Genomic DNA, 26,221 nt, shown 5'->3' with positions numbered 1-26,221 from the left:
AAATGCACTGTATATTTCTATTTATTTGGAAGATGGAAATGAATAAGTTCATATAAATTTGTAGTATAGGACTGAAAAAACCGAATAGCAATACGGTGCCACCCTTCCTATTCCAAACCAAAAATATATAAAAGTAAATATTTCCACGAAGACCCCGTATATAGTATTTACCATAACGAGATCTGAATTCCATAGTTTATCATTTGCATACGGCGTAAACAGAAACTGGATTGTCAAGATTGTAGATGTTGAAAGGCAAATATTTTAAATTTTCAATTTAATCCACTGTCATTAATTGTGTTGAATAGAAATTCATTTGATGTGTAGAAAAACAGTTTCATTCTGGTGTTTGGATAGTTAACATGGAAGATTTACAGGTAATATTATTCTCAAATTCTTTCTAAGTTAATAACAGGTTTTTGAACACTTCTTCATTATGTAATGATGTTATTCAATAATGTGAATTGTGGTATGTTGTAGAATCCTTTAGTAGGTTTTGTATGTTGTATATATTTTCACAATAACACAATAACAAATACATGTTGTATGGTATATAATAATAATAATCGATTTTATTATATATAAATATATATTATATATAAATATTTAACATACATTTGAGAGCGTATATTATAATCTTCTTCCAATGCAATTGTTTTCTGTTAATCATTCTGGCGGATGATTGTAGAACTTTATTCCGATTTTTTTAAACGGAATGAAGAGTTTTCAAAATCCGCTGTTGAACATTTCCTTTGTTCTAGCTGAAAAAAGGTAGGTCGTTTGATATTGTCATGAACAGCCACTGTCACCAATGTTAGGCACGTTTGTATATGTGGGTTCTTCTTAAAATAAATGGTAAGCTCATTCAAATTTAAAAACTTTTTTCAATAAGTCAAAATTACAACTCCACAAGAAACTTTATGATTATTGTCGATTTTTCTCTTGGTCACTGTTGCTTTTCTTACATTTATACATAATTACTTACTTAATTCCATAACAATTACTCAAAATATGATTCCTATGTAAAAAGGTTTAAATGAAAGCCGCAGAAAACACTTCATTCCCACGGCTTTCCACAAGTGCACGGAATTCCGTGCACTTGTGGAAAGGTATATATCGGAACCACCAAACGATCCATGGGAACAAGACTAAAAGAGCATAAAAGGAGCTGCAGACTAGGCCAAGCAGACAATCAGCTGTGGCAGAACACGCTTTTAGTGAAGGAGACCACAGAATTTTGTTTGAAAACACAGAACTAATTGCCCCCAACCAGGGATACCATAGCCGACTGGTACGGGAGGCAATAGAGATCCACAAACACACGGATAATTCTAACTGAAAAGGAGAAGCGGTGAACGTCAATCAAATATGGAACCCCATTTTAAGGAATTCGAGAATAACGAACAAGATAACAGGCAGCAAGATTGTTAATGTTCCAGGTTCAAGTGCAGGTACGAATACAGGTACAAATGCAGGTATAAATACAGGTACAAATACAACTGATTACCTGACAAGGCATAAATACGCTTTACGAAGCCTAAAAGGTAGTCCTCGAACAGCAGGACAGCAAGCCATGATGGTTAAACGTCTGAAGAAGCTAACCACTCGCGCTAGCAAAACGTCAGGAAGAAATTCCAAAAATCCACGGCTTTCAAGCTCGAAAAGCAATGACACTGACTATTCATTTTTGATTCTACTTTTTTAGTTGTTTCAGGGATTTCAAATAATTTTATATATTAGACAATGGAAGTCTGAACTAATGGAATTCACGTAATTTTGACATGTTCGTAACCTCTGGTATCTCTCTCACTTTAATTCGGTGGTCGTCTAGCACCATTTGGTGAACTTTGGCCATGTTTTCGTCGATAGTTGCAGTTTTTGGACGTCTCGAACGTTCCTCGTCTCCCAAGCTCTTACTGCCACATTTAAGTTCAGCTGCCCAAATTTTCACTGTGGTAAACGATGGTGCAAAGTCCCCACACACAGAATCCAACTCATCTTTGATTTGCGTAGGCGTAACTCATCTCTACAAGTGCTTCAATACCAATTTCGGCCGTCTTACGGTAATACATCTTACGAGGCTACGATATTGAATCCAATTTGGGAAATGAAAAGTGCCAAATTGATTGACACTATAAAAGTGACGCCAGAACTACTCACATTTCAAAAAAAACTATTAATGATTATTATTACAAATTTTCACAATGTAGACACAATGTACACGTTTCACTACAGAGTAGCATCCTCAGTTGGACTGGTTAGTGTAATCGAACTTTCAAACAAAAAATATATAAATAAATATTTGATAATGATTACAAAATCTCTATTAAATGACAGAATACTTTTCCATTCGTTCCTAAATCAAAGTGTCCTTTATCGAAAAACCGTTTGATATTGCAAGTTTAAAAATATTTATGCACATGAGTGCTGTCGTGACTCAGAGTTGTAATAAAAAATGATGAGGTTTTTATTCTGAGGCACACTGTTTCTGTATTAGCCCTAGAATTTGACTCAATTATCCAAATCCAATGCGTCTACAATACATAAATTACTTAGATAAGATTATTACTCGTACTATTCCTTTCCCAACAATATACCTACCACATATCACTTTGGATTGTATCTACATGTTTTTGCTATTGGCACCACTGCAAAACATTCACAGCCAAGATTTAAACTTTCAGTACTTGACTGGTTTCGGGTCAGAATTCACTTCAGAAGATCCAAGATGTCCAGACTCACTACCAAAAGGCCAAAACAGTCCGCAGAAGTGTCCTTATGGCTTGTATGCGGAGCAGCTCTCGGGAAGTGCTTTCACAGCTCCCAGATTAGAAAATAAAAGAACTTGGCTGTACAGAATAAGACCGTCTGTTGTTCATAATCCATTCAAACCATTCAACAAAGGAAATATCACACACAATTGGTCGGAAGAGGAGCCAGATCCAAATCAGGTAATATAATGATTTATGATTTTGATGATTCTGAAACATGAGTACGTAACACATGGGTTGAATAGTCCCGAACCTAAGAAAGAAAACGTCATTAGGCGATGGGAGCCAAATCTGGCGAATACGGTGGATGTGGGAGCAATTCGAAGTTCAATTCATGTAGTTTGACCGTTGTTTTGATTGAGTTGTGACACGGTGCCTTGTCTTTATGAAACAACTTTTTTTTTGCTATATGCGGTCGTTTCTTAAGGCATTCAAACGTTCCAATAACGCTATATCATATTCACTGTTGATGGTATTTCTCTTCTCAAGATAGTCAATGAATATTACACCACACACATCCCAAAATACTGCGTTGTGCATCATTCGGTGTCTCTACGACCACGTTTGAAGTCAGCAAAGTAACGTTCAATTGAATGGTATATTTTCCCCATCAAGAAGCAGTGTAAAATTAAAACACGAAATTGTTTTTGATCCATTGTTTTGAAAATAACAACAGTAGTGTCACTTTTAGCACAATAACTCACAAACTTATGAGGATAATATCACGAAATTTCAACAGCTTTTTTGTTGAAATTAGGGCTAACTGAAAAAGCGGTTAATGCAATAAGCATAGTAAAATATTCGATCATTTTTGAATTGAAGGGGTTATATTTTTAGGAGTGATTAATTTTTGGGAAAGAAAGTTTTTGGCTTTCTACTACTCCATCTTGATACAAAAAAAAAGGATGAGGGAATCTTCCAAAGAAAGGAAGGAAGTAATCAATTTGAAAATAATTAACTCTATTTTCTCATTTTTGTATCAAGATGGAGCAGTAGAAAGCCAAAAATTTTCTCGATCATTTTGTTGTAAAACTAATTATCTCAAACAATTCTGAACTTGACGAACACTATAAATTATTTCAATCATATCCAATTGACACACCTCAGAAATCCCAATCTGAATAAATATAACAGTCGACATTTGAGTAAAATCATTAGTTTCAGTTATTACAATGTGTTAAAACAACGATTAAAATAAAATAAATACAACAATAAAAATTAATTGGCGCTCCGGGGCGACTTCATTGATTCCAGTGGCGCATTTGCTTTTTCAGCTGCAGGAAAACCCGAAAAAACCTGCAGCACCACATCATCTGAAGATCTTGATCTAACAATGTCCTCTCTCTCATAAAACAAAATGTAGGGTGTCTCCAGAGGCTCCAATAAATTCAATGCATCGCCAGAACACTTCGTGACATGACTATCGTCAAACTTAAACCAGTCCGTTTCTTCTTTGACCAAGGCGTAATAATGACCACATTCAACGCCAGAACCACAGTGAACAATAACTGCATGAATATTATAACAGTGGTCTGCTAGGTTGAAATGTTCATCTATTTCGAACCTTCCAAAGAGTTTCTTGCTTCCGTTAGAGGTTGAGTCTTGTTTGAAAATCATCAGTGTTATTATTAGATTGACTGGTGCCTCAGCTATACTTGTTTCCTTATAACAGTCAGTTAGTTTGGCGCATGTTTGACAATACAGTTGATCATCACCTGTTAAAAATTCCTTTTACAGATGATTTAACAATAAGCTTTGCAGTCAATTATTCGACTAGTTTGAAAATCATCTTGAACAAATACCTACCAAATAATCATCGGATAATGGTTTGAGAGTATACTTATATTGATTCTTCAGATTCCAAAAAATCTGGGCGCGATATTCCACTTTCATATCTATATATCATGCTATCTTGTAAAAGTTTACGAAAAAAATCAGCAGTTTCTCTTCTCAGAAAGACCAACCCTGAAATGAATAATGATATATTATTTATTTTCGCTTACTTCTCTGGGTTTCCTTCTGTTTTTTTACTATCTTTTGGGAAACTTGCTTGGCAGTTGAATATTTTTCCAAATAAATATAATAGGTCCGAGCTCAGTGCTATTCTTTGTTGAAAACTATCTTGCAAATTTTAATCTTGATCTGACAAAATAACAACTACTTACATAATGCAAAATCCGCGGAAACATCTTTCAATTCAATGAATTTGGAAAGCTGAATACACTTATTGTAATGAATGAATCAAAGAATTTTGTATAGAAGTGTATAGCGCCATCTCTGTGTTAGACAAGGGACTTTTCAGCCCATTGTATATTACTCGTACTACAATGGAGAAATAAAATTCAAAGAAATTTTTATACTATATTTTGAAAAATGAACTTTTTATAGAACTGAGAAAAATGTCTTGGGAGAAAAAATATTGAAAATATTTTTTTCAGTTGCACTGGAATCCTTTCGACCTGCCACCACAATCCACATCAACTGACTTCATTGAAGGATTGAATACTGTTTGTGGAGCAGGTGATTCCAGAAGTAAACATGGTTTGGCAATTCACGTGTATTCTTGTAACACTTCAATGAGAAATAGAGCCTTTTATAATGCCGATGGCGACTTTCTGATTGGTAAGTACTTTCAAATGTGTCAAAGCGTTTTTCTGCGTTTCTTGGCGTGGTCTACAGGATTTTATGTCTGATGTTTCGCCTACCATTGCGGTAGACATTATCAAAGGCGATGAGGTAACGGTCGAAGTTGATGCTCGAGTTGTTGTTTTCGTTCTTGCCAACGTAGGAACTACAATTAAGAGCAGGTAGCCATATTTAATTAATGTTCATTGCCTATTTTTTTCTATTAAAATTATCTATGTCTTTTTGAATTTTTATTCCCTCTATCTGTAGGTACTATTGGATAGTAATTTTGGGTTATATCGAGTATTACTGTATCTTCGAAAGAGATAACGAGAATGCCTTGTTTTTTGAGATTATGTTCTGCTACAACTGACTTGTCGGTTTGTCCGGGGCGACAATTTCTCTTGTGTTCAGAGAGGCGGGTACCTAAAATAATAAAAATAATAATGTAAGGCAGGAATCGATACAATATAAGCGTAACCTCTCTATGGTCTGGATCGATTACCGTAAGGCATTTGATACAATATCGCATGAGCTCATCTTGCATTTGCTCAGATGCCTCGAGATGCATTGAACAACTGATACCACTTTGGCGAACTCGCTTCATCATAACATCTGGTCGAGCAAGAGTCCAAACAGGGTGGGTCACTTTCAGAAGGGGTGTATTTCAAAGTGATTCCCTCAGTCCCCTTCTCTTCTGCATCTTACTATTGCCATTATCCGCTGCGCTCAGAAGTACTCGAGGCTATAACTGTGGCACCTTCAGAAACCGGAGGCACAAGGTCACCCATTTGTTTTATATGGATGAGTTTAAGCTTTATGCCTCTGGAGAGAAGGATCTGCATCAATCCTTGAGGGTGGTGGAAGAGTACACGCATGCTATCGGTATGAAATTCGGGATTGCAATGTGCAATGGTCCATCTACAAAAGACGACGATGCGGCAGGACTACGGAGAAGATGTGCAACTCAGAGGGTATAACTGTGGCACCCTCAGAAACCGGAGGCACAAGGTCACCCATTTGTTTTATATGGATGAGTTTAAGCTTTATGCCTCTGGAGAGAAGGATCTGCATCAATCCTTGAGGGTGGTGGAAGAGTACACGCATGCTATCGGTATGAAATTCGGGATTGCAATGTGCAATGGTCCATCTCAAAAGAGGACGATGCGGGGACTACGGAGAGGATGTGCAGCTCGTAGATGGAAGTATCCTACACCAGTTGGATGCCGGCGAGATGTATACTTACCTCGGGGTGGAACAACGCCACTCACAAGAGGTAACAGCAGTGAAGAACTCTCTCCGCGGCAAGTATCAGCAAAAACTTCGACAGATCTGGTCATCGGAACTGACGTGGAAGAACAAAATTGCTGCAACAAATATGCTTGCCGTTCCAATCTTACTCTACTCGTTTGGAGTAGTGAAGTGGACTCCGGAGGAGCTGTATCCACTCGACGTAATGACCTGAAAAATGATGCATCTCTGTAGGAGTTTGTATTGCATCCTAAATCGTCCGTTCCACGGTTGTACTTCCCCCGGCAATAGGGAGATCGTGGACTTTTGAGTTTGGAGTGTCTACATGACACTGGATACAGCCTGTAAAGTCGTCAGGAGTTCGTGACAATGAGAGAGCATGAGCATGAGGCTGTCATTCTTGGCTCAATGCGCTTGCTCAGGACACATGATTCTCGGACCCAATGATCACTTACCCCACGGTGCGGAGAGTGGTCATTGGTTGATAATGCTGGCGTGCCCTCCCGAATGTATCGGGGCTTCGGCGGATACGGCCTGACCAGCGCATACTTCGGAAAAAAAAAGATTCTCCATTTGACAACTGACAATTGTATGGGGTTTGTCTACATAGACAAACTGAAATCAGAATAAAAATAGTCAAACACTAGGACTTAACAGACTAACAAATGAACTGAGCAAGAGAACCGACAAAGATGAAAAATCATTTTCGGAATAATTCATCTATGGAATAGAAACATTTGGTCACCAGAAATTACTTTAAATGTCTTTTGAAACTGTAAATTGTTTCAGAAACTTTTATTTCTTCCGGTAGTAAATTGAACAGTCGAGGTGCCACAGCTCTATATGAATTATAATGGAATTGTGTATTACCGAGTGGGATATGAAAGTCACTTTTGGGGTGTTTCGAATCTATGGAAAGAAATAATTTTAGCGAAATACTAAGAATAATAATATATTATATATATATATATATATATATATATATATATATATATATATATATATATATAAAATATATATATATATAAATAATATATTTATACATAAAAGGAAAAGGGTTAGTCAAAGGCTATCTTCCACCCCTCCCAAAAATTATACGGTGAGTGTGAGTGTAAGAAAATAATTATAAAAATACTTATTTACTATCATAACAATGATAGAGAAAAGAAAAAAATAATAGATCATATAGCTAATAACTCTTAATACTCCTAACATTTGGTCAATTTAACAATTTCGTCATCACTATTATTTTTATATAAATACAAACAGAACTGGAAAATAATCAATGACAGAAGGTAACGTTGAAATCCTTAGTTTCTTGAAGTGATCTCTGCAAGATGACTCTTTTGATATACGAGCTAAAATACGAATAATTTGCTTTCGGGCAATGAATACACTTGCTGATGAGCTAGATCTAGATGATCCCTAGAAACATATCTCAATCTGAAGTCTATCTGCGCATGATTCAATTTCAGAAGTTGAACAATGTTTAAAACCAGTTTGAGATTTCTGAATTCATACGGGTAGCTATTAAGTTTGGAATATAGCATCTGACAGTGATAACTTCAGTAAGACACTCATCCACGTGAAGACCTAAAAACAAGATTCTTTTTGTTAAGGATAAAAAACAACCACTACAGGAAAATCCTTCTTTAATTTCTATCAGTATAAGTTCATCCTGTTCTCAGATTGTAATACCATATTATTGTTTTCAGTTCCACAGGTTGGTGACTTAAAAATAACCACTGAATTTGGAAGACTGCTAGTCAAACCCAACGAAATAGCTGTTATTCAACAAGGAATGCGATTCCGTATAGAAGTATCCCAACCTTCTCGGGGGTATGTGCTGGAGGTATTCGGGCAGCATTTCGTCTTACCAGATTTGGGCCCAATCGGGGCCAACGGATTGGCAAATCCGAGAGATTTCCTCACTCCCGTGGCTCATTATGAAGACGTCAGTGATAACTATGAGATTGTTTCGAAATATCAGGGTAAATTATTTGTGTGCGAGCAAGATCACAGTCCGTTCGATGTTGTGGCTTGGCACGGAAATTATGTCCCGTACAAATATGATCTGAGCAAATTCATGGTCATCAACTCGGTTTCGTTCGACCACTGTGTAAGTATTACACTTTTTTACACTCTTTATATTAGCTTCAGCTGTATGTATGTTTGTTTGTTTGTCAGTTTTTTTGTAACTCCAGAATTATCGACATTATTGCTTGATCTATATTCCTTGATATAATTCGAATTCACTTTACATGGATTTCTTCATTTGAAAAAAGTATATTTTTTTACACGCTTTATATTAGCTTCATCTGAATGTTTAGATAAAATAAATGTAGTTTAAAAAGACTAAAAAACACGCTTTTATAGCATACGAAACTGAAAAATGAATATAGTTTAAAAACTAAAGAACACGCTTTTAAATAACTTCGAACTAAAAAGTTAAAAATTTTTTTTTAGATAAACTTGAAACAATAACTAACATAAAATAGTATTATTGTGAAAAAAGCGTGGGCGCTTTGTGCCATATTTTTTGTATATCAAGCGCCCTTCGCTTTTTTCACAATAATACTAGTATTTTTCGTTCGTTATTGTTTAAAGCTTATTAAAAAAAATACTTTTTAATTCGATGTTCTTTGAAAGCGTGTTTTTTAGTTTTTTGAACTATATTTATTTTTAACACGCTTTTATTAGCTTCACATGTAGGTTTGTTTGTAACCGACTCCTTTGGACTCGATTTTGACTAACTTTGAAAAATTACAAAAAAAACACGCTTCAATAGCAACATAAACTAATAAATAAAAAATTATTCGAAACTAATTTAAGGTTGTGTACAACATCAATAAGAAGTCCTATGGTTTGATGTAACTAAAGACTTTTAATAAGTCTGAAATCAGAATTGATCTATTTACAAAAAAATTGTTGTAAAATAGCATGCAGTGCTGAATATCAAAGCCATAGGATTTATTAATCGATGTTGAACACAATCTTAAATTAGTTAATTCTTAGTTTATGTTGCTATTAAAGCGTGTTATTTTAGTTTTTTAAACTATTATTTATTCTTTCCTCTGGATGTCTAGTTTGCAGTTTTCAGACTGATCGCCTGTCCATAATACTCGTTTGTTTTCATTCTGACCATATAACTACATAACCTCTATAATAACCCATTTATGAATACAATTTTAGAAAATGCATCTATTATTACCATTGTTGCAGAAGCACAAGCATACAGCAGTCATAATAGATATCTGTTTAAAATATGTTTTTCCGTTAACCAGCTGTCGCACCCCTACGAACGACAACCTTCAAAAGTTGGGACTTGTGCTAGCTAAGGACTAACGAGGTCTAACCTTTTAACGTGTGATTCCTAACACGGGTTGGACGATAGTAAGTGAAAATCGATCGTTCAGCCTGGGACTTGAACCACCGACTAACACGGCGGTCGATTTGGGTGAGTGAATAAAGTACCCACGTCGAACCGACCGGCTACCGACTGACCGACTGATATAATGACATTATTATGTTTAGTTTAATAGTCTAATGATCCAAATGACGTTGGGTAATAGGATCAAATCATCTTAGAAAAACGTTGATTTCTTGCTAACGTTTCAAATTTAATCAAATTCTTCTTCAGGTGAAACATACATGTCACACACTTTATAACTGTCATTAAATTACGCAACAAATCAGTTTTTCCATGTTAAAACAACAACTGAATTGAAAAATCACTAGACGCTTTAGTTACATATAAAAACACTGTAGAAAACAAAATATCTAAGATCAACACTCACTCTAAGACCAACAATAAAACTCCATATGTTGAAAATTTATCTTAGAAACAAACAAATCAAAGTGGCGTTTCCAAATGAGAATACTTCTTGAAAATATTCTTCTCCAAATATGAATCTGAAACACCGCTAGATATACAATCTTACATAGTTTACAATTTGAACTGTGGAAACGGTACGAAATGCTATATTGGCCAAACACGAGTTTCAGAACACATATTGATATTAAATACTCTACAGCCCTTATTGATCATGAAAGAGAGCATCGCTAATCGCTTTACCATATATTTTCAACAGACGACGTATTTTTTTCGGTAAGGAGTATCATCTTGAAGTTATGCGCCGCTTACGAGAAGCAATTTGAAGAAAACGTCTGGTATCGCAGAAAAACATTTCATAGCTTTTCCATCACGATAATGAACCTACTTACTCGTCATTGCTTGTTCGTAATTTTTTAGCCAAAAACAACAACGTAATCATGCCACAGCTACCGTATGCACCAGATTTAACCCACTGTGACTTTTCCTGTTCCTAAGATTGAAGAGACCCATGAAGGACGGCGGTTTGCCGTCACGTTTCAATACGAAGTAAAACAGAAATTTCTGACGTAGAAAAAATACAAAAACAATGAATTTTCTCGATCACCAAGACCTCCATACTCGTCGCGCGTTGCATTGGCGGGGCTACCCATCAGAAGGGGAATATAACAAAGCAAGACCCTTCGATCACTTATAGTAGGGGAGCCCACGATGCAAAATGGGGATTTACTCGAACGTCATAGAGACATATTAGGTTGCAAAGCTTAGATAATAAGAAGAAAAAAATTTTATATAATATATAACTTTTCATCGGTGGGGGGAGTGGCTATAGATTTTTAGATATGTAAAAAAAGTATGTTGCATGGACATACTCGAGCGCGTCAGATATTGATAGCTTCAATGTCCTACGTATTTTTAATAATGTTCGTATGTTAATCTGATCGTTTGGTTGATGCGGGTGGTTGTACGTAAGGGTTAAAAGTGAAAAGAAAAAAAATCAATCGAGTGCGTCAGATTTTCTAAGAGGGTGTTGAGTGCAACAAAAAAAAACTCATTCAATAACCTGACGATTTCGATCTGACGCAAACTCGCGGCCATTATTATAATGTGCAAAAAAATTCGCCATTTTGAAATACTCAAGCGCGTCAGATTAAGATATATATGGTTCATCTTTATGTTCTAGACGTGCTTTCTCATTATCTGACGATTATCTAGAGGGATTCGCCTAGTCTGACAATTTTTTTTAATTTTTGTTAAAATATTGAACTTCAATAATTGAAAAGCTCAGGAAATAGCATGCAAATAAATAAGTGTATGTTTTTTTAAGTAGAATACTTATGTTTATAAGAAAATAATTTTTTCAAATACTCAAAAATATTTAATTTTTCATAATCAATTGATTAATTAATCATCATCTTCATCACGAACGAGTCTCTGTGATTAGCTGTGATGGCGTCATGGCAACAGTATTCAGGGTGGGGACGGAGTGAGAGAGTAATAGATAGAGAAAAAGTGAAAGAGAAATAGAAACTCGTAGAGGGAAATATAGGTATCACACAGCTGCACGCATTAAACTTTATCGACGAATTTTTGTTATTTCGGCTTGCGGAAATTGTCAGATCATATATTTTTCGTTATCCTCGGATTATTTCCTTTAAAATAAAAAAAAATTAGCTACGCTCGAGAATGTCGAAATGACAACTATGCTGCCCTCCCCTTTCCTTACGTCACTCTCAAATTGTCAGATTACTGGAATATACACTTTTTAGCAGGTAATTAACTCACCCTACCTTAATCTGACGCACTCGAGAATTTCTGATGATCAATTTTTTTTACTAATCTGATCCTTTATCTTTCACGGGCGGCCTTATATATGGGGCTCATATTTGGTGGAGGTACTTAACCGGGTACAAGGTATCCCCCTGTATATTAATCTGTCGCGCTTTAGTAAATCCCGAAATCCCCATTTGGGCTCCCCTATTATTATAACACCGTATAGAAGGTGTTTACTTCTATACGGTGCTTATAATTTAAAGTTTGCCCCTTTATTTCAACTTCCACACAATCCCGTATCAACTCCCTGAGCAGAGCCGGGTATCCTAGCTTAATAATGATGACTTTTGGTAAAATTCACTAATTGCCTACTGTTATATGAAGTAGAATAGTTTGATGTACCGGTAACTGATGAAGCTACCGTGTAGCGAAACGCATCTTTGAATAAAATATTTCTATTGATTCTATTGATTTCTGGAAGTACACTGTCTGTTCAAAAATTAGGTGAATTTTCATCTTTCTCAAAAAATATTCATTTATTCATCAATTTATATTTTGTCCCCTCAGATATAATACACTTGTGTCAGCGTTTTTTCTAAGACTCGAAGCAGTAGATATGCACTCTCTCTCGTAAAACGCCGTCCTTCAATCTCAGAAAAAAGTTACAGGGGGTCAAAACTGGTGAATACGGTGGCTAAGGAATGATTACGGTGTTGGTTTCGGACAAAAAAATTAAAAAATCGCTAGTCGAATGTTAAAAAGACCGTGAAATTTGAACATTCACATTATTTTTTTCAACATTCCACGTATACCGTACATATTTGTCAAAACGAGAAACGTGTCTTTCAAGTCGGTTGATTATAAAAGATGAAAAGAATAAGTCTTTGTTTGGATAACAAAATCAACACAATTTTTTTGACACGTCATCGGTGTTTATTTCATTGAAAGTTTGCGTGAATAAGCATTACAAACTTTCGATTTCAATCACACAAGAGGTGACATAAGTGATATTGGCAATATAATCGAATACAAATAACTTTCTAACATATTCAAACCCAATCCTTCTGACATAATATTATAGCAGATATCTGTGATATCTGCTATAATATTATGTTTTTAACATTTCATTTCCATATACACGCGTCAAACACGGAAAAGTTGGAGTGTGCATGGAATGGAAAAAAGAATGCATTCCGATCACGATTTTCTGTCGTCGAAACCTAGCTGCGATGAGTTGATTATTGCATAACTTCTAATGAATTATTGATGAATCACAAGAATCAACTACAATCATATGTTAAAACTGTTTATTGCAGTTCCAAGAAGACCAAATAGATTGAATCAATAATCTTTGAATAATATGTTCGGGTTTATACAGTGCATCTATTAAGTATGATACGTTAAGTCATTATAAGCTAACTGTTTAAAATGTGTTTTTTTCAAATTGAAAGGTGTATATTTTTAGGAGAGATTAATTTTTGGGAAAGTGAGGGTTTGGCTTTCTACTTGAATATTTATACCAAAAAAATGTGGGAATTTTCCAAAAAAAAGAAAGAAAGCAATTGATTTCGGAATAAAGTCTTTACAAAGATGTATAGATCATGCATAGAAGTAACTTTTAGACAAATCGTAAAAACCCTCTAGAAACAACTTCTTTCATATAAACATAGAATTAAACGAAAAAAAAATGCTTCCAAAACAATTACTTTTATATGAACATTGAATTATACAAACACGCTTTTCTATTCATTTTGTACTTCAAGCATTCGTGATGGACTCGGATCAGATATCATTCACAGGATTCATACACAATATAATTAATGAAAGAAGTGAAATGTCACTTACATGGAACACTGTCATCCTCGTCGATGTCGGACATCCATTGTTTCGGAAAAATCACTCATCGGACAGATGTTCATAATCTCAATGCAGTTTTAGTTATCAAGTTTGCGCGATCTATAATAATATTTCCGAAACAATCAAAAAGAGTGGATTTCAGCGATTTCAAATTAGATTTGGGAAACATTTATTTGAAACTCAGTGATCTATTTCATCTTTATTCTAATCGTGTCATGCCTTGATTACAGTAGAATGGATTATTTTATAATAATGCTCTTAAAACACCGTAGCGACTTTTTGAGGTTAAGAGGAAAAGCAATTAATAACGATTTATCGTTATAAAATTTGAACTTTGCAATTAATAACGATTTATCGTTATAAAATTTGAACTTAGCTTTTTGTTTCTATACTTTTCATTTACTGTTGAACCTTATCAGTTGTAAACAATAACGACATTTAATATTATTATTATTGTCTTTTCAGCACATTTTTTATATAAAATCTGTCTTTCTCGTGTTTTTTTGTTCAGACCGACAACTCTCAAAAGTCGAAATTGTTTCAGTTAAGGATTAAAGAGGACTTACCTTTTAATGTGCAATTTCTAGCATTGATTCTAGACATTTTTCGTGCATAATTTTATTTTTTCTTGGACCTCTTTGGAGTGACAACACCTCCTCAAAAAAAAATTACGAGGGTGTCTGCGATAGCTCATTTGGGAAATTGTATATTTTGTCTATCACGAAAATTAAACTTGAAAGTTCAAAAATGTGTTTGAACGTTTGGAATAGAATCATAAGTTCTCAAATGACAGGGTCATATTTTTTCATATTACTTGAAGTGGCTAAGTTACTTGGATTTCTGCAAGATTTCTCAGCTATAAAGTTGAAAACACTTTTCCCAGAAGATGGTATTAGCATGACGGTGCAAAATCACATTTTCCATTGGAAGTAAAAATCTATATATCATTCAAATTTTTCCCAATAGACGGATACGTAGACACAGTGAAATCGACTGGCATGCATGCCCGTTCTTTAGATTTGATCCCTTTTGACTATTTTATGGGTTCATACAAAATCTAAAGTCTACTTCAAAAGATCAAACAAAATCGATTGTTTCACAATATTTTATGTTCTTTTGTTTATTTAGTGACATTGAAAATGCCCTTAATATTTTTCAATAAAAAAATAGTAAGGGGGCGAAATATGCTTGAAAATTGTCGTTTGAGAATTTGAAATTGCCGTGTTTCGGAAATATTTAAAAAAGTGTATATTTCCTCCATAATGAAATATTTAGTTGATGACTTTTGTACCCCACGAATGGACTTGTATGTAAAGGTATTCAAAAGTATTGAAAAATAAAAATTGTTTAAGATTTTGGAAAATAGGTCTTTTTCGTTTTCAACAAGGTGTTTCTACTCTGAATCATCTCGATAAATTTTTACAGGACAAAAGAATACATGCATTTTTTTTGCTTGTATCTTCATTGAAAATTTCACTTTACTTTTTGACCGCTAGTTGATTTGGAAATAGACAAAATTTACTAAAATTTCGCCACAACATCATTTCAATTCATACATACAAGAACCTTAAAAATACTATTATCAAAGGAAGTTGTTTCATCAAGTATAAGTTGCCATCATCAGGAAATTATTGTTATCTACGCCAAAAAAGAAAAACGGTGCTGGTCTGTAAAAAAAGTCTTATATACTGCACAGGTTCCAGTTCTACTATATATTTTCTAAATAGGAAAATCAAAGTGAGTCTGTCTGAATATTTCTATAACATGTATATATGTATAATAAGTATTTTTCTATAAGAAATCGAAGAATATTTTCATGTTGATTTTTTTGTTCATTTTAACATTTATAGCAATAATTCGAAACTATATAAAAATGTGTTAGTGCCACTTGTGTTTGAAAAAAAATCTTACGTTGCCAGCACAATTATAACGATTATTTTCTCAAATATATAAGGTTTTTTCTGAAATAAATCAACATCATTCAGAAGCACTTTGTTCAAACTTGTAATAATTCTAAATCTAGCACAATCATGAAGTTATGAAATATATATTTATGCTTTTACATTTTCATATGTAAAAGTGTTGAAATTTATGAGAATCTTTTTAAAAACGAAAAAAATCAGAACAGTTTGTTAATAAGTATAGAAAATATTTCATGAGATTTGCTTCAAATTACTTCATAATTATTGATACCATATTTGTAGTAACTATTCATGTTTGTATATTTATTTCTAATACCATGTACTTAAATTCGTTCAAAAAAAAGGTAATGTTAAAAACAATCCATATTTCAACCAATTTATTTCAACAATTTCGTCCTAAAAACAAAAAAGATGGTTTCAAATATCACTGTTGAGAGTCGTTTTCAGCTCAAAGTGAACTGATCGTTTCAATACTTACACAAAAAATAATTTAAAATTCAAAACACATGGAAAGTTACGGTCTTTCATTCTTCATCTTCCACGGGCTGTTTTCGTGGCCTGTGCTTCCTCTTGCTGACCTTCGTGGCGTTAGGCCTTGGAGTTGGGGGATTCTCCAACTCGTAAAGCTGTTCGTCGGTGAGCTTACCCTTGTACCAGTCAGCACACTCTGGCACGTGCCTCGCCCAGTCGCACCTCTTGCTGACGTCGTCAAACACCTGCCCAAGCTTGCAACCGTTCCTTCTTGGAGAATTCCCGTTGATGCACACGTAGAAATATTGACAGTCTTCGGGATCAGGATAACGGGGATGAGTCAGGCCTACGGATTCTTCCACCTTGGGACAGGCGAATTCGAAAACCTCGTCAGAGGTGCAACCCTTTCTCTTGGCCTCATCCGGCCAGGAACAAATACCAGCTTTCTCGTTGTACACCAGCCCGTTGGGGCAAGTTATCATATTGTACGTGCCGTCCACACAGTAGTAAAATTTATCACAGATACTCTTCTGAGGGTGCGCGAAGTACCCATGTTTTCTGGGGCAGTTTTCGCTGGGCTGGGGCTCCTGCAGCTTCGGTCTAGCCGAACAGTCGATGTTGATGGGTAAGTCGCACTTCTCGTAGTCCGAACTGTAGTCGTTGAAAACCTGTCCATCTGGGCACAATTTTTCGGTTATCTTGCCGTTATCGCAGTGATAGTACTTGTCGCATTGCTCGGCATCTGCGAAGTATCCATCGGGTTCTGGACACTGGTCGGAAACTTCTGCGTCAGATTCGGGTTCTGGTCTTTGGTTTTTTCTGGAACCCGCCCCGCTCACCCCACTCACTACAGCGAACGCAAAGAAGATGAAAGTTAACTTGTAGAATGTTGACATGCTGGCTGCACCTAACTGGGACCGATTCAAAGACACAATAAAACTTATATGCTCGAGAGAACTTTCTCTCTTCGCGGTTTGGCCTTGCTGCGAGATCGATCGCGACACTGGTCAATATCCTTCGGGCTACTCGTCGAGGTTTTTTGTTTTATCATAACATCCCAATTCGGGGGAACGAGCGATATTCCGGTTTGTTGAAGATGATGACCGTGTTGTTTTGTCGTTTGAACGGCCAATACATTGAATCAGGTGTGCCGTGAATGTTAATTCCATTTATAGCACTCCCCACTGGAATTTATCAGTTCCCGTAAAGAAACGCCTTTGTTCTTTCGCTTTGGAATTCATTGCCTTGGAATGTCTTTTCTACGATTTTGCCCTGGTAACGAACTTACCGCACCAAATGCGCGTTTTTGGTTAGTTTCATAATATTTTTTCCGGTTCTCTTCATTTACAAAAAACGAAACAAATTTATTGGTGAATTTAATTAATTAACTGATATCATAATACTTTCACTTAATTCGTTCTGATCTAGTTTTGGAAATAGAGCTATATATTCTTATTATTTCTGATAAATAATTCTGAACATTATGAGCACGTTGATATAAATTATTTCCCCAATGAAGAATTAGAGAAAATTTATGAGTTACTGTTAGTACGAGGGTAATCTGAAAAGTTTTCGGCCACAACATGAAGATAGCAGCACACGTTAATAAAAGCTAGTGAATTTTTGTTCACAGTTACTTACCAAAGTTTCAGCCATTTTGGACGTGCCATTGTTTGCATCAGTCGTTTGAGTTAGTTGATGTGAGTGTTTTTATGAAAATGGACAAAATCGAGTATGGAGACGTCATTGAATATTTGTTTTAGAAAGGCAATACGCCTGAAAATCAAAGATGAGTTAGATTCTGTGTATGCACCATCATTTACCACAGTGAAATTTTCGGCAGCTGAATTTAAACGTAGCTCTAAGAGCTTTGAATTTTGAATACGATGAACGTTCGACATGTCCAAAAACTGCAACAGCTGACAAGAACTTCACCAAATCGTGAACCGCTGAATTGAAGTGAGATAGATAGCAGAAGTTATGAACATGTCGACAGAATATGTTTGTCACATATTAAACCAATATTTAGGCATGGGACAGCTGTTCGCGCGTTGGATGACGTGTTGGCTTACGTTAGACCAAAAAAGTGTTCGAATGAACATTTCCAACGTTCCGTTGGTGCAGTTTAGACGCAATAAATACGAATTTTGACACCGATCAATAACTGTAGATGAAACTTGGATACACCATTATACACCCGAAATAAAAATACGACAGTCAAAATAATGAACTGCAAAAGGGAAGCTGTTTCAAAAAAAGCAAAAACTGTTTTTTCGGGTGAAAAGTAAGGGGGGTCCTGGGGGTCCTGACCCTCAGGGTCAGTACTTTAACCACACTGCGTCGGCCCTGTAGCTGCTGCCTATTAGCTATCTGTCTTCGCGTTGTGCTGTCATACGTCTTTTTGTGCGATACGTGATACATATACAATATCGAAAACAACGATTTTTCATTCATGGTGATTTTAATTACCTTTCAATCGTCAAAACTTATTTTTTGTATGGGAAAAAATTAAAAAGATAACGTACCGTCTCACACCTTAGCGGTGGCCGTGGCGAAAATCCACGAATTTATGGTTTGAACTGCTTGACCATTCGCCTTACTGACCAGATCTAGCCCCAAGCGACTTCTGTTTGTTCCCTCATGGCTAAATATCAATTGAAAAAAAATTATCAACAATTTTTAGATATTTCATTTTGCAATAGTTATATAAAATCATAATTAACAAATTAATACATTTTTATGAACTTTTATCGCAGGATCGTATGAAGTATATATATCAAAAGAGCTCTACGAAATTTAAAATCTATAGGCCAATAATTAAACATACTTTTTATCCCATTATTTATGCCAACGGAGATTGGGAAAAAATCTGTTAGTTAACAATTGAATAACTTTTTGAAAAATGGTGATAAAAATTTTTTTCTACAGGGCTCGATTCATTCAAGTATTAAGAAGATACTAGATTTTTTTCAAATTTTTAAAATGACATTTTATGTTATAAAAAAATTATTTCTTTTGATAAAATCTCTTCAGCGGCAGCGCGCACATGCCGTAACAGCCGCGCGGAACCCTATTTTTAACGTCAAACTAAAATTATAAATAATGGAGATAGGGAGTCAGGACTTTTTTATCAGCTTTTTTCAAAATTGATCAAATATTAATATTTTTTGATTTATTAACGAAAAACTGAATACCTTTTTTTTAAATCTTATTTTGTTAATAACAATTGCAATTTTTTAACTGCACCAAAATCCTTCAAAAACATTTTTCTAGAGGTGATTCCGAATCGAATGAGCTATCGCTCATATTTTTAGGACCTTTATCTCTATTTTTTCATGTTTTTGAACTTGTTGATTAGACTAAACTGAAGAAACTTCAGTAATACTCATTACTACACCAAAGGTTCATAAGTACCTCAAGCGAAAAAAAAATTTTAGCAGTTCTTGTATATAGGAAAAAGTATTTCACGAAAGTCACATTGTTACTAATAGAGTGGAAAAACTCTTTGTCCGGTAAAATAATTTCACAGGATATAATCCCTTCTTTCCTTAGGAGATAATGTTATTGAAAAAGGCAGCATGGTGAATACGGTTTCTTTTTGTGCTGCATCACTGCCTCGTACAGCTTTTATAGTTAGAATCAAAAAAACTTATCAGTAAGTTTTGTTCTGATTTTCTCAAAAAATGGTTGGAGTTCTATTCATCAGCAACCCAAAAACTACTTACGAGTACTTCATAACAGAATAACAACAATTGAAGATTATCAAACCTCCCTCATGTTTTTTTTTCCAGGATCCATCAATATTCACGGTCCTCACTTGTCAGTCAGAACGAAAAGGGACTGCAATAGCAGACTTCGTGATATTCCCCCCGCGATGGTCCGTCCAAGAGCACACTTTCAGACCACCATACTATCACCGAAACTGCATGTCGGAGTTCATGGGGCTGATTTTTGGAGAATATGAGGCCAAGAAAAATGGTCTTGCACCAGGTGGAGCCACTCTACATAGCATCATGACACCGCACGGTCCCGATTCGAGTTGTTTTGAAGCAGCTACTCAAGAAAAATTGCTGCCTTCTAGGGTTGCCGACGGTACACAGGTTTGTATAATTTTATTTTTATCGAAAAAATACATAATTTTGATTAACCATTTAATAGCGAAGAATGAACAGTCATTCCGAGAACACGATCGGTGGAAACGGGTTGAAAACCGAATATGGGACACAGCTACCCGCTTGGTCAACAGAGTCATCAGTTTTCCAAGCTGAAATGCGTGCAAAATGCACAAAATGTGCAGGAAATGTTAAGGCACCATTGACAAGAGCGGATCACTATTTTTACTGACAGCCAGGCTATACTTAAGGCACTGATGTTAAAAATCTGTTAAAAACTATTCTTCCGTTAATCAGCTATCGCTCCCCGTACGAACGACAATTCTCAAAGGTCGAAACTTTTGCGAGCTAAGGACTACCGAGGTCTTACCTTCTGACATGTGATTCCTAACACAGGTTGGACTATATCGTCCAACCCGATGTGAAAATCGATCGTCCAGCCTTGCGGTTCGAACCGCCGGTTCACACAGCGGTTGATTGAGTGAGTGGAGCAAACCACCCACAACAACCGACCAGGCTACCGTCCCACCATGTGCCTCAAGTGACATCGATACTGGTTTGTCCTGAATACTTAGGAATCGAAGGCTGATGACTCTCAAACAGCTGTAGAGGTCCAAAAATCTTTGGCAATACCACTATTACAATAACAACTTGAGTGAACTGATTTGGTGGAAAATTAAGGGTACAAAAACTCACTATGGGTGCACAATTTTTCTCAGAAGATATTTAATGAGGTTTTCGTGTTGTCTTTCACTACCAGCAAGAGCTGATGAAGATCATTTTCTCAAGAGGCATGAAATTTATGATTATCCATATAAAACAAATGGGTGATCTTATACCCCCCGGTTACGGGGGGTACCAAAACAGTTATCCAAAGCCCTTCGTGATATTAGCCAGGGAGTAGTTGTTTTCTGATAGGTGTCGGCAAACTCGTGGCCATTATTATAATGTGGAAAAAAAATTCGCCATTTTAAAATACTCAAGCGCGTCAGATTAAGATATATATGGTTCATCTTTATGTTTTAGACGTGCTGTCACATAATCTGACGATTATCTAGCTAGAGGGATTCGCTTAATCTGACAAAAACATTTTTTTTTAATTCATTGAACTTTATTAATTGAATAGCTCAGGAAATAGCATGCAAATAAAAAAGTGTATGTTTTTCAAGTAGGATACTTGTATTTCTAAGAAAATAATTTTAAAATAATGCTCAAAAAATTTTATTTTTTATAATCAATTGAATAATTAATGAAGAAAAGAGAAATGAAACTTTCTATGTTTTTAACCACTTTTATTTGTAACTAACGTTACTGCAGTTTCGTCCTATTAGGATATTTTTAAACTTATATATTGCATAAGTTTGAAAATGTCCTTATAGGACGAAACTGCAGTAACGTTAGTTACAAATAAAAGTGGTAAACAACATAGAAAGTTTAATTTCTCTTTTCTTCATTATGATTTCCTACCACGTGGTAACGGCTACATCGATCAATTAATTGATTAATTAATCATCATCTTCATCTTCATCACGAACGAGTCTCTGTAATCAGCTGAAATGACGTCATGGCAACAGAATTCAGAGTGGGGAAGGAGTGAAGGAGTAATAGAGAGAGAAAAAGTGAATAGAGAATAGAATAGAAACTCGGAGAGGGAAATATAGGTATCACTCAGCTGCACGCATTAAACTTTATCGACGATTTTTTGTTATTTCGGCTTGCGAAAATCGTCAGATTATATATTTTTCGGTATCCTTGAATTATTTCCTTCAAAATGAAAAAAAATTAGCTGCGCTCGAAAATGTCGAAGTGACGTAATTTTTTTACAAATTTGCTGACCTCCCCTTTCTTTACGTCACTCTCAAATTGTCAGATTAATGGAATATACACTTTTTAGCAGGTAATTAACTCGCCCTACCTTAATCTGACGCGCTCGAGAATTTCTGATGATCAATTTTTTTTTTACTAATATGATCCTTCATCCCTCACAGGCGGCCTTATATATGGGGCTAATATTTGGTGGAGGTACTTAACCAGGTACAAGGTATCCCTCTCTGTATATAAATCTGCCGCGTTTTAGTAAATCCCGAAATCCCCGCTTGGGCTCCTCTATTATTATAATCGCCATTTCGAAAAGTAATTTTTGATTGGATGACATCGATGACATATCAAAAGTTTCAAGTCGTAAAAACCATTGAGAGTTATTTATTATGGAAAATACACAAAAATACAATGTTTTTCATATTTTTTCTATGCTAAATTTTTGTCTAGTTTCTAGTTCATCAATAATCGAGAAATAAATTTTGGTTCAGTCTGGATATTTGATGTCGATGAAAACTATTAATAAGTAACGTAAGTAAAAAATTACTGGATATTATATTTATTTCTCTAAACTACAAGTTGTACTTAGAGTAATTTGAAAGACAGCACTCCATTAAAATACTTCGTGCTCCGCTTAACGACATCATATAATAATAAGCAGAAAATAACTCATTTATTCAAAATGTTTTTGTTTTATAATAGTTCATCAAATCTCATTTCATTTTATTTTTTACAGGCGTTCATGTTCGAGAGCTGTTTAGGCCTGGCAGTCACGAAGTGGGGCGCCAAAACTTGTGAAAAATTGAATCCGGAATACTATAAATGTTGGCAGGGGCTCAAGAAACATTTCACTGGTGAAAAATAAAGTAGTTGAAAATTGAAGATTTTCAGCAATAAATATCCACCTGTTTATATTTGATATTCTATGAATATCTACTCCAAATTAAAATAAACTACCCAAAATGAATATAGAGACACATCCTTAAAATCCAATAAGTAAAAAAATATGTACTTTTTCATGATAAAAACTTCTGGTGTATACTCCCATAATAATTCTTATCATGTTCCATTCGGTTTTGTTGTTTACTTTTTTTACTTCTTTTGAAAATTTCTGTATTTACCTCATGTCATCCCATTTGCCCAAAATATGGGCGGTGGGTTCATTTTGCAACAATATAATGCCTGGCCAAACGTAGCCAGAGTCGTGAGAAATTTCTTACAGGAGCACAATATTAATGTCATGAGATGGTCCGGATTTAAATCCTATTGAGCAGTTCTGGGATGAACTGGAAAGACGTTTGAAGGATCATCAACACTTCCAAAATCTAAACCAAGTTGCAGATGCTCTTTTGACGATTTACGAGCAGTTACCACAACAAATAATTAGAAATTTGGTGGAAAGCACGCCTCGTCGTTGTGCCGAACTTCTTAGAGCTAGGGGTGGATGTACTAACTATTAATATACATTTTTCTTAAATTTTTTCTGAAATAAATTCAATTTGTTTTTGACACTCATTTGTATTTCTTTTTAACCGTATTACCAAACAGCATTTTGAAAACAATGTAAGTTAAATTTAATAAAGGCACCTATAAACTATTTTATAAATATAAATGTTTGACAAAATAATACATATTTTTTTACTTATTGCATTTTAAGGTCATGTCTCTATATTCATTTTGAGTAGTTTATCTCAGATCAGATATAGATGCACGTCAATTTCATTATGGTGTGTCAAATAATTCACTTATGTTTACTTTAAATACACTAATTCTAAAACCTGAGATTGAATTTTAGCGAAATATATATATTTTTATTAATTTCAAAACTGTTTATTTAAATGTAATGAAAAAATTTCTTCTCCACATTTTCTCAACTAAACATCAGGGGTAGCAATAACAGATACCACCCCTGATGCCAAGTTGGTAAGCCCTTGCGTTGCGACTATAGGTTTTCAGGCGTTAAAAATAATTTAGTTGCACTAATTTCAGTTCAGAAGTTCCAGTATTACATAATGTTTTGTTTAGGATATCCGCTTTTATCAGTCTACTTTTAACTGTATATCTCGGTGAATACTAATTTAATTTAATTGAAATAAGCACCATTTGAATCAATGCACTAATGCCAACGATTAAATCTGTCAGCATAAAAATTGTGTGCTCGGGATTCGATGAAATCGACTAAGGCCGTTCATGCCTGGTCCTGATTGGCGAAGGTTCTACCGGTGAGAAAGTTATCAAAGTGCTTGAAAATATGGTAGTCGGTTTGAGGAATTTGGTGGGTGAGGCAAAACTTCGATGCTCAATTCGTTTAATTTTCGGATCATGGTTCGTGAAAAGTGCGGACGAGCGTTGTCGTGGAGCAGGATGCGACCTCTTCAGTTGATCAGCGTCGGCTGCTGCAATTTTCGGTACATTTTGTCTATTTCTGTCATAATATCGTGACACCCGAATATGCTATGGTATAGCCAAACACGTGTCGCGGTTTTTGTAAACTTCTAAGTGGAAATCTCAAATTAAAGTGTTTTGAATACGTTATATGGATTTTCATCAAGTGTAGGTCAGTTGTATCATATCATCAGATAAATGATTTTGATTTCGTATGGATATTCAATAGGGTTTGCAGTTCCAGCGAATGTTATTTGACAACATTAATTTATATTTAAATGAAGCATGTTCATATTACACCAACAAGGTAAGTTACTTCAAGTTTAGCTGTAACAGTTCTGCATCACAAAAGCTATCAACTTCCTTACAAAGTTTTAAGATCATCTGCAAACATTGAATAATAGCTGTGGTGTTTGATAACCGAAAAATATTTTACAGACAGTATGGAGAGTATTGGACCTATCTGCGATCCTTGGGGGACACCCGATGCTATAGACATTTGTGACATGTCACCAGCATATTCATTATACTGAACATATTCACTAAATAGTTCATTTGTTTCAACATGTTACTATCGATATCTAATTCTAGGAATTTAGCTGTGAGAAGATCATGTTTTACCTTGTCGAAGGCTTTAGAGAAATCAGTGTAAATAGAGTCGACCTGGTGTTTTTCCTCTAGGTTATTCAAAAAAAAATGTTGATATGGCAATACATTATTGAAGTGGTGGATCTAACAGAAATAAAGCCATGTCACTGCTTATTTATTATGCTTTTCGTATCAAATACGACTTTTTTTTTGGAAAGGTTTTCGGTTTCTACTGCTGAATGCTAGTGATGTAGCCACCGCAATTTTTAGCGATATTTCAAAGGAGTTTGATTGCGTCAATCATAAAATTTTACTAAAAAAACTTTATAAATATGGATGTAGAGGTGTAACGAACACTTGGTTCGAATCATACCTTTCAGGTCCGAGTCGAATGGTGAGGACAATGGAACTCTTTGAGAACAGGGCCATTGAATCTGATGTACCACAGGGTACTGTGTTAGGCCCTATTCTATTTATGCTTATATGAATGACATCTCTATAATTAACATATCTGGATAGTTGTATTATCACTTTATACATGGTGGTATTTTATCTATACATTTTTAGAACTTTTTACATTTATACATTTTTAGAACTTTTTACATTTATACATTTTTGGAACTTTTTTATATCTACATTTAAAATTTTTTAGTACTTTTTCTATATTAACATTGTATTTCTCGGACTTTGTCGGTAAGATGCAAATCTTCAGACAATAAGTATATTTTGATTTGATTTATAATAATAATAATAATAATGAATTTATTCAGGCAAAGACATAACATAAACTGTTACAGGCACGAATAATATGTAAAA

General features: G+C 35.0%; 2 protein-coding genes across 2 annotated transcripts; one reads left to right on the top strand and one right to left on the bottom strand.

Annotated features, from left to right (window-relative positions):
• Nucleotides 1-215: 215 nt before the first annotated feature.
• hgo (homogentisate 1,2-dioxygenase) lies at nucleotides 216-24,243 on the top strand. The gene is made up of 6 exons (XM_074171387.1): nucleotides 216-377; nucleotides 2,685-2,951; nucleotides 5,210-5,393; nucleotides 8,363-8,766; nucleotides 20,294-20,602; nucleotides 23,169-24,243. The coding sequence occupies exons 1-6, from the start codon at nucleotides 363-365 to the stop codon at nucleotides 23,295-23,297; spliced, it is 1,308 nt and encodes a 435-aa protein (XP_074027488.1). The 5' UTR covers nucleotides 216-362; the 3' UTR covers nucleotides 23,298-24,243.
• Nucleotides 16,394-17,640, bottom strand: obst-B (obstructor-B). The gene has a single exon (XM_023168775.2). It carries the CDS (start codon nucleotides 17,396-17,398, stop codon nucleotides 16,556-16,558), a length of 843 nt encoding a protein of 280 aa, XP_023024543.2. The 5' UTR covers nucleotides 17,399-17,640; the 3' UTR covers nucleotides 16,394-16,555.
• Nucleotides 24,244-26,221: the final 1,978 nt, after the last annotated feature.

This window comes from Leptinotarsa decemlineata, unplaced genomic scaffold (genome assembly GCF_025532065.1).
Source record: "Leptinotarsa decemlineata unplaced genomic scaffold, Ldec_3_MD MMD2_tig00000010_RagTag_RagTag, whole genome shotgun sequence".
Classification (NCBI taxonomy): domain Eukaryota; kingdom Metazoa; phylum Arthropoda; class Insecta; order Coleoptera; family Chrysomelidae; genus Leptinotarsa; species Leptinotarsa decemlineata.
The sequence above is the reverse complement of the archived record's forward strand: the minus strand, read 5'-3'. Positions and strand labels throughout refer to the sequence as shown.

Coding starts and splice junctions, on each gene's coding strand:
- hgo (XM_074171387.1), top strand. Junction 5,394..8,362: donor CGATGGCGACTTTCTGATTG/GTAAGTACTTTC, acceptor TATTGTTTTCAG/TTCCACAGGTTGGTGACTTA. Junction 8,767..20,293: donor CGGTTTCGTTCGACCACTGT/GTAAGTATTACA, acceptor TTTTTTTTCCAG/GATCCATCAATATTCACGGT.
- obst-B (XM_023168775.2), bottom strand. CDS start 17,398: ATGTCAACATTCTACAAGTTAACTTTCATCTTCTTTGCGTTCGCTGTA.